The sequence below is a fragment of the Lactuca saligna genome, chromosome 2, assembly GCF_052625555.1.
Source record: "Lactuca saligna cultivar CGN05327 chromosome 2, ASM5262555v1, whole genome shotgun sequence".
Taxonomy (NCBI): Eukaryota; Viridiplantae; Streptophyta; class Magnoliopsida; order Asterales; family Asteraceae; genus Lactuca; species Lactuca saligna.
In genome coordinates this window covers 155,504,480-155,515,402 of record NC_136418.1, presented here as the reverse complement: position 1 = coordinate 155,515,402, position 10,923 = coordinate 155,504,480, and the positions used below count along the sequence as shown (strand labels likewise).

Below are 10,923 nucleotides of genomic sequence, written 5' to 3'. Positions count from 1 at the left end.
GGATCGATAGTAACACATTAGGTATGAGATACATGTATATAATTGAAATAATAATTTCTTAAAGTAATATGATATTCTTGTATTGTTTTTGAAAAAAGTGTAATAAAAACACTCTTGCAGAAGTTAAAATCATACAATATGATTTCATGTTGATCCAGTTTGATATTATATAGATTAAGTTGGAATCTTGGTATTTGATTCACAAAATGATGATATAATTGGTCATATTAATGTTATAATAACAAAGAGTCGTTTGGGGAAAATAATTAATTATAATGGAATTCAAATCGATGGAGTTCATCATCCCATGACAAAAGCAATGACATTTTTGTTTAATACTAGAATTTATAATTCAGAAGACATTCAATTCAATAGACATGGTGAAGACGAGCATGAAACTTGGTAAAATGAAAGGAGTGCATCCGGCCTTTTGGAACATGATTTCTGACTTTCTGTATCTTCATTAGAACAATTTTCAAATGCAAGGTGTTGCTGATCGGATAGGATCGGATCGGATTGAATTATGATGAACCTTAGAAGCGCACACACACGCACAGAGAGAGAGAGAGAGAGAGAGAGAGAGAGAGAGAGAGAGAGAGAGAGAGAGAGAGAGAGAGAGAGAGAGAGAGAGAGAGAGAGAGAGAGAGAGAGAGAGAGCTTGTGCTTATTCGGATTGACGCAAAAAGATAACTTGATTAATCAACAAACCCTAGCAGAAGAACTAGAAAAAGGCATCTTCAATCCTCTTTTTAGAAGCATTAATAGCGTGAACATGTTTCATAGGTGTAGGAGTGACCTGCATGAACAGATAATTACCAGCAAACAGATCACCGAAATGCGATTGACTTTCTTTAAGCCTCTTCAAAACCTTCTCCAGTGACGCCATTACCACTCGAGCTTTTCGCCTCATGAACTTCCTCAAACTTGGGATCTTCATCTTCAGTCTCTTCCTGATGTGCACCTTCTTCAACCTCAACGACCATCGGATTCTCCCCTTAATCTCCCTCTCAATTTCCTTCTCCTTATCGCCGCCGCCTTCGTTTCTCAGCCTCTGGTACGAAAATCGGGAGGCCGCCATCTTGATTTCGATCGAACAAGCAAGGAGAGAATATTTCTGGTGGGATCAGATAAGGAAGCGATAATACGTGTTCGTGTTGTTTCCATTCCGACGTCTTTGTTGATGTGGATTGGTAGGGTTGGGTGGTTTATGAAGTTTGTCAGCTGTAAGCTGTTGGCGAGTAGAGCATTCAATACATCAATGGCGGATAGTAACGAAAAGGCTGTTAATGTTATTTACGGTTTCTTCCCAGAAGTTTGTTTCTTTTTATTCAGGCCACGAAACCTAATTAAAACATGGTCTTCTTATACGTAGCTTTAGTTATTCTATAGGTAATATGTTCTTATTCGAGTTTTTATTCTTGCGGTTTTCTGTTACTAACCGAAAGAATGAACAAAACGATGAACATACACATGACTTAGGCTTCAGTGTGTGGGTACGGTTGCACCGCACGGTGTCAACAATAGGGAACACCGCTAGCACCCAGTGGTCTTGGGCGCGGGTTGACCGCACGGGGCTAGAAATGGTCACATATCTCTCCTCACCTACCCCCTCCAATTGACGTGTTGATTTGGAGGGATTGAAAATAAAATATGTATAAAAATTGAAGAACAAAGGGGATCAAAGTCAAAATTTATAGTTTTAAGCTTAATATGTAAAACTTTAATAGTTAAGGGCTAGCTATGAAGAAAAAAACAGAGGAGTCACAGCCCTCCTGGCCCTAAATAAGCTCCGTCGCTGCCCCCCACCACACTAATGTGGTAAGGGTGGAACCATACCCTTTAAATCAGCTAAATAATTTAACTTAACTAACTTGAACAACTTTTTAACAACTTATAAAACTATATAGCGAGTGTGATAAAATACAAGATGATCAAAATAACATTTTTTTAAGCTAATAGTATAATCTATTTGACTATAAACTTGTAACATAAACTCTTAAGCGTTTGTGTACATTCTTTAAAATACAAATGACATTAAATGTGTATTTTAAATAAGTTTTACTCTTTCTTGGTTTCCTGTTTAAAGGTAATCAATTTTGTTATGTAGTTTGGTTAAATATATGATAGCATGTAATACATTTAAAACTTTGTAACTTACTGTAAATCACAAAACAAAGAACGTCAGACAAGTTCAACTAGTTGGAACTAAGAACGAATATTGCAACTTTTAACGTCATTTAGATCACTTAAATGGACCAGTTGTGAGTTCAGTACTTATATTGTTCTACCCAAAATAAACATATCAATATCATCTAGTAAACTAGTAAATTATAATAGTGCTTTTTTTTCAACTATCACCATCATGACCACTTAGAAAAATACAAGCATATGGCCACTTGATCTTTACAAATTGTTGGCTATTTCACCTGTTTGGTTGTTTATTTGTTTTCATGGCCACTTGCTTCTATAAAATTGTCATCATCAATAATGGGTATCTAATGTTACTTGTTTGAACAAGATGAGCTTACCTTCATGTCAAGCATCTTAATCTCAATTTGAATTATCATATTTGCCTCTTTTCCAAACCCACTAAGGCCCATGTGATATGTAGTACGAACATGACAATATAGAAACATTATTATAATTTTGTACTCTGTTTGGCATGTATTGGACTCCCGTGTCATATTAACTTGCTCTCAATCCTTCATTTTTGTAAAATAACATAAATATCCTCCTTATCCTTGTCCTCACACCATAAACAACCTAAAAAGTTTTTCTTGTCAGTTGTCCGGTATAACCAATGCAGCTTAAGAGACCACTTTTCAACAAAATAAGAACATCTCTTATCAATAAATAAAATAAATAACAAACACATGAATTGATTTACATTTTATATTTTAATTTACATATCCAAAATCCAAATAAATTAATAACAATATAACACATCACCACTCTGAAATTGTAAAGATTTAAGCCACTAGCCAAAACAAATTATATCCAATAAAAAAACCCCAACCTTAATACAACTTTATTCTTGTTTGAATCTCACTCCTACAAATCGGACACAACTTGAGTGTTTGTCCACAGTCACAACATGTCTGCAACATATCATAAATCATAATACATTATCATTATTATAAAACTCTACTCATAAATACAACACACAAATAGAAATTCAATAACCATACCTGATGTCCACATCCAAAGGCCATATCCTTTGGGTTAGTTAGGCAAATAGGGCATAACTGTAAAAAAATAAAAAAATAAATACACAAAAAATATAACCATCACCAACTTCGCATAAATACAAATACAAACCATACTTTTGTTAGAATTATGTCCCATCTACATCATATCAGTGTGAGTCTTGGCCCAATGGGCCCTGTCTTATACTTGTCTCCTACTGTGTAAAAAATGGGGCATTTGTGTAGCATCAAAAAAAGAAATAAACGGACCTGATTTTCGTAAGTAGAATTTGGGACAGGTGGCGCCGTGCGATGTCCACCACTAGGCGGAGGATAATAAGGAACAGCAGTAACAGGGGTAGTTTCGTCATAATAAGATTGTGATGGTTTTGAGCTGATAAAAGACGGTGCAACATGAACCGGAGGAGGAAGGGCGACCCTTTGTGGAGAAATTCCTTTTCGGCTACTGTTAATCCGAAAACAAGAAGGTCAATGCAAGGTCAAACTGAACTATGGTTGGGTCAAAGGTAGGTCAACTATGAATTACCCGAGTATATTGAGTTCGATTGTTGCTTTATATTGAGTAGGAATTTCCATCAATGAAGCAAGAGCAAATTCTGTCTCCTTACGAATTGGAGCCACATTTTTTGTCATAATTTCCGTGAAGTTCACAAACTGATGAGAAAACACATAATACGATTACAGGGAGAAGTATCTCACAAATAAAATGTTGAGAAATAGCGTTGTATTTTACCTGGAAATTGTCAAAGCTGCGGGCAGGGATATTATCGTCAAATTCCCTCATTGTGTCCCAAGGCCCATCACCAACCCCAACTAATACAATAGAGAGTGGAAGCTTACTGTTGTTGACAAAATTAATCTTTTTTAGAGACCATAAAACAGTTTTCATATCATTTATAGATATTTTCAGATGATTATATTAATTACCTTGCTTCAACTATAGCATCTACAGTTTTCTGTTCTTGTGGACTCAATCGACCACCTTCAGTATCCACACTTCTTGTCACCTATATATAATTACACGATATTAATTTTATATACACTACAAAATCACCATTTAATCCTTACATTCCTACCTGGCCATCAGCAATGATAACCAAAACATGATATTGGCCACCACTTTCTTCAACGGTTGTCATGGCCTTTTCAATGACAGGGGCGAATGATGTTGGGCCTGTGTAAAAGTAAAACATATATTAATATATTTACTTTAATATGCACCCAAAAAAAAAAATTAAAAAGTTGAATTAGTAAGAAAATGATTTCTAGACCTGCAAGCTTTAGATGGGGTAGAATCTCTCTGTACCTACTCAAGACTTCCTCAAATCCATTACAACACCTCTCTTCCGGATAAAAACTGAAAACATCTTGATCATGTGTGGATGCTGCAAGTTACAAAAAAAAAAAAAAAAAAAAAAAAAAATTAAGATAGTTATTTTAGTGTCTTTACTCATTATAAAGTATAAAGACTTAAAGAGTAGCTTTTCAAAAACTATACCATCTCCAAATCCATAACAGGGAATCAAATTATCCTCATCAAAAGCTGCTAGGGTTTTCCCAATAATGGAGATCGCCTGTTCATAGGGATTCATACCATCTCCAATGTGATGTAAGCTTTTTCTGTGGAAGGATCTTGAACCTGTTTAACCAAACTATGGTTAGCATGTTGTAGAACTTCAGTTAAACGTTGAAAGAAGTGTCAAGGATGATGATATCACCTGTCCATTCATTGCTCTTGGTGAAGTCAATACCAAGAATGAGGTTAGAAGACTCGAGTCCTGCACGTGCAAGAGCTTCACTCACCTGAACAGAAATTAAATCTCTCATTTAATTAACAACAGACTTTCTAAAAGAAAAACTTGGTACATGGTAAAATAGGTCCAAATTTTCACATCAGTTTTGTAAGAAGTGTTCCAGTAGAAAGATTGACATACGCAAAGGGATCATAGTATTCATAAAACATATGTCATGACTCATGATCAACATGTTCAGAATTCAATAAGAAACTGTATTTGATGATACCTGTTCCAACGAATGGTAACTATCAGCAATCGTTGAATACCTCCTGTCAAACTTATTTTGAGGTCTATGGGGTGGTGGACCTCCGTAGGCAGGGGCTGGAGCCGGGGTTGCAACTGCAGGTCTGTGGGGTGGAGCTGCATAGATTGGGGCTGGATCTGCTGCAGGTGCAGGTGCAGCCGGTGGATATGCTGGATACGCCTCCTGAACAGGGTAATTTTGTTCGTATTGGGTAGGATAGGAATAAGAAGGTTGAGAATAACTGCTTTGTTGATTTCCAGAAAAGGATGAAGATGGTCGATAAGATGCAGAATTGTAACTCGCGTCCTCCTCCCTTGACGTGTTGGCACCCATCCAATCGAATTCAACCAATTGATACGCAAGGTTCCAAGCTAATCTTTTCTAAAACAGCCTTCTGTAAGGTAGAGAATAACACGAAAATTAATAAACGTCGTTGTTTCTAGGAACCTAAGAACTAAGAAGGCGGTTAGAGGAAGCTTCTCCGACGCTAGATTATCGGTGGAGTTACTTATGCCTGTGTATTTCGTGTAGCAAATACAAAAGCTTTTAGATAAACAATCTTTCAATACAAGTATGTCAACACACGGCACCGGAAAATAAATTATTAATATCTTGTTTGCTACAGTCAAAAAAGTAAATTGAATTCAGGAATCATGGTCAAACTAGATCAGCGAAATTCGGTAATTCAGCTTAAATCTGGCACCGCCACCTAGAACGGAGGCGGCGCGGCTTATATTTGTAATTGTGATCTCAGATTCCCAAATAAACGAACGTAATCTGTAATTAAGCATATTCAGAATACAAGATCAGATGAACTAATGATTCAAAGAGACAAACCTGATTAGATCTTGTGGTTTAAAGAGATTCAATGGAGGAACCTGATTCCGAACTCAACTTTTTCGATTAGGAATGAAGTCTACTGGATTTCTTTAATTGGAAATTTGATTGTCTTTCTAATAATTTTGATATGGTATGAGTGCGAAATCACATGAGTTAGGTGGATGTTGAGTATGCGTGGGGGAATACACGTCAGCAAAAATATATGCTTTCATCCTTAAATTAATGCAGCAGGAAAAAATTAAGCATGTGCAAATAGATGTTTATTTTGTCCTTTTTTACTTTTTGAATGGTTCGAAAATGTAATTTTAAATTAAATAATAAGGTATTTTCAAAGTTTTTAGGAATTGTAGCTTTTAAATTTCTAAAAGTTAAATTGAAAAATCGTCTGAAAATGAGTTTTAAAAGTTTTATTAAAAAGACATCTATGTGTTTCGAATATTCAATGATTTGTTAATTGCTATGTATGTAAATTAATAATTATATATTTTTAAAAATAAAATTGCATGTAGTTCTAATTCATTAAACCGTCAAAATTCAATATTATAATATATAGTGTTTTGACAATTGTTTCAAGAACATACAATACTTTAGTAACTATTAATTCTACAATTGGTTCTAATATGAAAGTGGGGTTTGATGAATATAAAGCATAGTCCTTGGATATAGGAGATGACAATCGAGATTGATTGGTGCAATCCAACTAGCCACTAGACTTTAAATTTTGCAAACCCCGAATGGATCAATTAGACTATTAGTAAGATTTTGGGAGTGGCGCGGTTTTACCGTACCTTAGTCATAGTTTTAAAGAGTAACACCACCATCTGACCGCGGTTTCGAATGCGGTTTGATCGCATGTGATACGTGGAAGTCATGGTCTCTCTCTCCTTTCTTTTCTTCCAACATTCAACGACATTTTTTTCTCATATAAAATAACCTCACAATCCTTATTTGTCCAAACATAAATTCAGTTTTTATATCTTTCTATATACATATTTCTCTCTAAATCACTAGAAAATGTTGTCATCTTCGTCTTCCGAAGAATTTCAGTTTATGTTTGATGTTGTCTGTGCTGCTAAAATAGTGGAGTAAACGTATAACACTTTACACAATGATGAAGCCACAAGTGCGGAACAGAGAACACGAAGATATATTCAGAACGACCGTGAAGCAGCCCAACAACGTTGAGAGCAAAACTATGTTGACGATAATGCTACTTTTCAACGGGTACTACTTTCGAAGACGCTTCAGAATGTTCAAACCTTTATACGAACCTATAATCGTAGATTTCGAGGGAGTGTATTTTTTTTTTCCAACAACATCTCGATGCTAGAGGTACACCCGGTTTCACTGTCTTACAAAAATGCACATTTTCACTTCGCCAATTAGCATATGACACCTCTCTTGATGTGTTGGACGACAATTTAAGGATATCCGCTAGGACCTCACGAGATAGTCTACATTATTTTTGCAAGTATGTGATTAGGATTTATGGTCTAAAATATTTACGTAAGTCTACATGCAATGGCATCTTATAATTGCAAGTTCATCATGTTAGCGTACATAGCTTTCCTGGAATAATAGAAAGTTTAGATTGTCTATATTGGCCATGGGAAAATTGCCCTACCTCATTGAAACATCCCAAAGAAACGACCCAAATTTTTTTTTTTTTTTTTTTGATTACTAAAAACACCATAATAAAATCATAAGGTAAACTCGTACGTCAATATCTCACAACAATAATAAAGTGTTATAAGTGAACTGAATCAAAAATGTATTAGTCACATCTATGAAAAACAAAACAACTCCCAGGACAAATGATGTTGTGGTGTGTGTGTGCGATGCCATCAACTCGAGCTCTTCCCTTTGCTTGCGGAAGTACCTGAAACCAAAACTGAGACTGTAAGCACGAAGCTTAGTGAGCTCCCCCAAACTACCACATACCAAATAATACATATAATCACATACTGGGCCTTGCCCACTGCATCAGACCCAAGTCCGGAAACTGCATCGGACCAAAGTCCGGAACTATCCAGGGCCTTTCCCTCTGCATCGGATTAGGATCCGGAACTACTGAGGCCTTGCCTCCTGCATCGGACCAAAGTCCGGAACTACTGCATCGGACAGAAGTCCGGAACATACTGTACATAGCATCACATAAGCTTATCGACTAATCATGAGTACATACATAGCATACTACATCGGGATGTAACCCGGAACACATAACACCGAATACTGTCCGAGCCACGAAGGCATCAGACATACTAAAATCTACATCGAACCGAAGTCCGGATACTACTGCTAGCTAAACGGGCCGACATTGTGGCCTTAGACCCGTTCCTACTGAAGGGAAAACTCACCTCGTGATCTGGCTGCTGAGTGTGTGGCTCCGGGAACTATCTACTGCTGCTCCGGTATCTCCTCGGCTACAAATCCACAATTACACTCAATCAAATTATTAATAACTGTATTGGGGTAAATGACTCCTTTACCTCTGGCTAAAGTCAACTTTACAGTTGACCTGACTCGCCGAGTTGGGCCGCCAACTCGCGGAGTCCCTACTCTCATTTCTCACCCTACTTGCTGTTACTCGTCGAGTATGGCATCAACTCGACGAGTTCCCTGTCGAATCTAAAACTTCAGGCAATCTGCATCAGACTCGCCGAGCCGTATGAACAACTCGACGAGTTGTTCTTCGAGCTAAGAAGATTGCCTTGGACTCGCCGAGTTGTATGAACAACTCGCCGAGTCCCTCCATTTACTAAGTCTTACCACAACTCACTGAGTCCATTCCAACACTCACTGGTCTCACTCGTCATCACTCAAAAAGGGAAAAAATCGGGGACTCGCGGCTCGACTCGCCGAGACGCTTGCATGCAGCAACTCAAAACTTGATTCTGCTTGAATCCGGTGCATAAAACTTATAGATTTGGACTCCCTTAACTCGATTAGCACGTAAAGATTCTATCTTTACGTGCCCATATACATTCATGAAGATAAAATAGCTCAAAAAGCATAATAAAGGCTAGATCTAGGGTTTCCATGCAAAGTATCTTCATAAAGGCAATAGATCTGGGCTCTGAAACTTCTCAATGAATAGATCTAAGGATATCTCGACTTATTAGGGCATTCATACAATCATAAGGCTTGGGAAAAGCATCAACTAGATCTAGAAGAGTTCTAATGGAGGTTTAAAGCATAAAACAAGAGGGAAATCCGAAGAATATCTCAAATAACTCTGACTTGCCCTTGGATCTTTGCACTACTCCTCTTCTCCTTGCTCCTTTCTTCTTCTCCTTCTTCAAGCCTTCACAAATCACACAAGAACACTTAGATCACTCAAGGATGGATTAGGGTTTTCTCACAGCGTTCTGAGGGTGAAGGAGGCGAGAATGGGGGCTATAAGGTGGATTAAATAGTGAGCAACCCGAAGATTTAGGGTTTCAACCTGGCAGGCCGACTCGTCGAGTCCCGAATATGGACTCGCCGAGTCACCGATCTATACGCTGATCAACAACGCGACCCTACTCGACGAGTCGGGACATTGACTCGCCGAGTTCCTCCATTAACTTCAAAAAATAAAATACTAAAAACCACATACTAGGGACGGGTCGTTACACTCATACCATGGTCAATGTACCCGATGTGATCATGGTCAACTTGATGGGTTTTATGCATAAGAACAATCATATGTGCTCATACAAACCCTAATGCTTGGATCTAGGTTTCTCTATTGTACATGCTTTGAATCCAAGACTAATATACTTAGATCTAACATATTATAAACTGAATTAGGGTTTATATAATTACCTTTGATTGTTATATAGCAATAACAATCAATTCCTTGCTTGGATTGGCTTCAAAAGCTTAGTGCCTCAAGTGCTGCACCTCTAATGGAGTCACAAACACCATATGCAACTTGGATGAAGAGGAGAAGAAGAGAGGCTGCCCAAAAAACGACTAGAAACCCTAGAGAATCAGTTGTCCACGTTTTTGGGGCCTAAGGGGTCCTTTATATACTTATGTGGGCTGCTAGGGTTTCAGTCAAAACCCTAATGGACAGCTTAAACTCTAAGCAGCCCATGGAACCTTCTGGACAAGGCTATGGACGAAAATATGATGGGCTTCCATCATAATTTCATTCACCCCTTATTCCTTTAGCATTCCTTAGCCCAATAACTCAATTATCCAATAATTGCAGTCCAGTCCCCTATATTTTATTAATCTCTTTTAGCCACAAAATTAATTATCAATTAATTATTGACTAATATTAATTAAACAATATGATTTCTCCTTTAATATATTATTCTCATAATATATTAATAAATCATATTTAAACCTTTCTCTCCTTAATTCATCCTACATATTGCTATGGTGAAGGCAACCCAAAAGGACCATGCTCATAATCGGGTCAAGTACATACCAAAATAGTTATGGACTTAGACACTAATCCAACACAACTAACGGTCATACTTGAAGCGGTGGCTTCACACGATACGTGGATTTGGTATGCTTTTTTTGCTTCCCTTGGTTTGCTTAACGACATCAATGTTTTTAATCATTCACTTATATTTAACAACATATATGATGGTTATGCACCACATTTTTCATTTCAAATGCCTGGAATATCATATAAGTATCGTTATTATCTTATTGGTGAGATCTATCATAAGTATGCTGTGTTTGTTAAATCATTTTCATGTTATCATGATTCTAGACACAAGAAATTCAAGAGAGCTCAAGAAAGAGATAAGAAAGATATCTTGGAAAACTTGAAGAAGTCATGTATGTATGTATCATATTGCATAATATGATTATTGAAGATGAAGGAAGACCAATG

General features: G+C 37.0%; 1 protein-coding gene across 2 annotated transcripts; it reads right to left on the bottom strand.

The window, feature by feature from the left end:
- Positions 1-2,843: 2,843 nt before the first annotated feature.
- LOC145032258 (E3 ubiquitin-protein ligase RGLG2-like) lies at positions 2,844-6,224 on the bottom strand. 2 transcript variants are annotated; one of them, XM_078981009.1, is made up of 12 exons: positions 6,084-6,224; positions 5,229-5,640; positions 4,925-5,009; positions 4,705-4,845; positions 4,478-4,591; positions 4,283-4,380; positions 4,134-4,213; positions 3,940-4,045; positions 3,733-3,860; positions 3,456-3,651; positions 3,189-3,245; positions 2,844-3,098 (listed from the first exon to the last, which is right to left on the bottom strand). In XM_078981009.1, exons 2-12 carry the CDS (start codon positions 5,577-5,579, stop codon positions 3,018-3,020), a joined length of 1,437 nt encoding a protein of 478 aa, XP_078837135.1. In that variant the 5' UTR covers positions 5,580-5,640; positions 6,084-6,224; the 3' UTR covers positions 2,844-3,017. The 2 variants fall into 2 exon arrangements, with proteins under 2 accessions (XP_078837135.1, XP_078837136.1); XM_078981010.1 differs by lacking the exon at positions 6,084-6,224 and having other exon boundaries at positions 5,229-5,695.
- Positions 6,225-10,923: the final 4,699 nt, after the last annotated feature.

Excerpts from the sequence above, each read along its gene's own strand:
- LOC145032258 (XM_078981009.1), bottom strand. The coding sequence starts at position 5,579 with ATGGGTGCCAACACGTCAAGGGAGGAGGACGCGAGTTACAATTCTGCA. Across the intron at positions 3,861-3,939 it reads GCAGCTTTGACAATTTCCAG|TTTGTGAACTTCACGGAAAT; the intron begins GTAAAATACAAC and ends TTTTCTCATCAG. Across the intron at positions 3,099-3,188 it reads CCTTTGGATGTGGACATCAG|ACATGTTGTGACTGTGGACA; the intron begins GTATGGTTATTG and ends GATATGTTGCAG.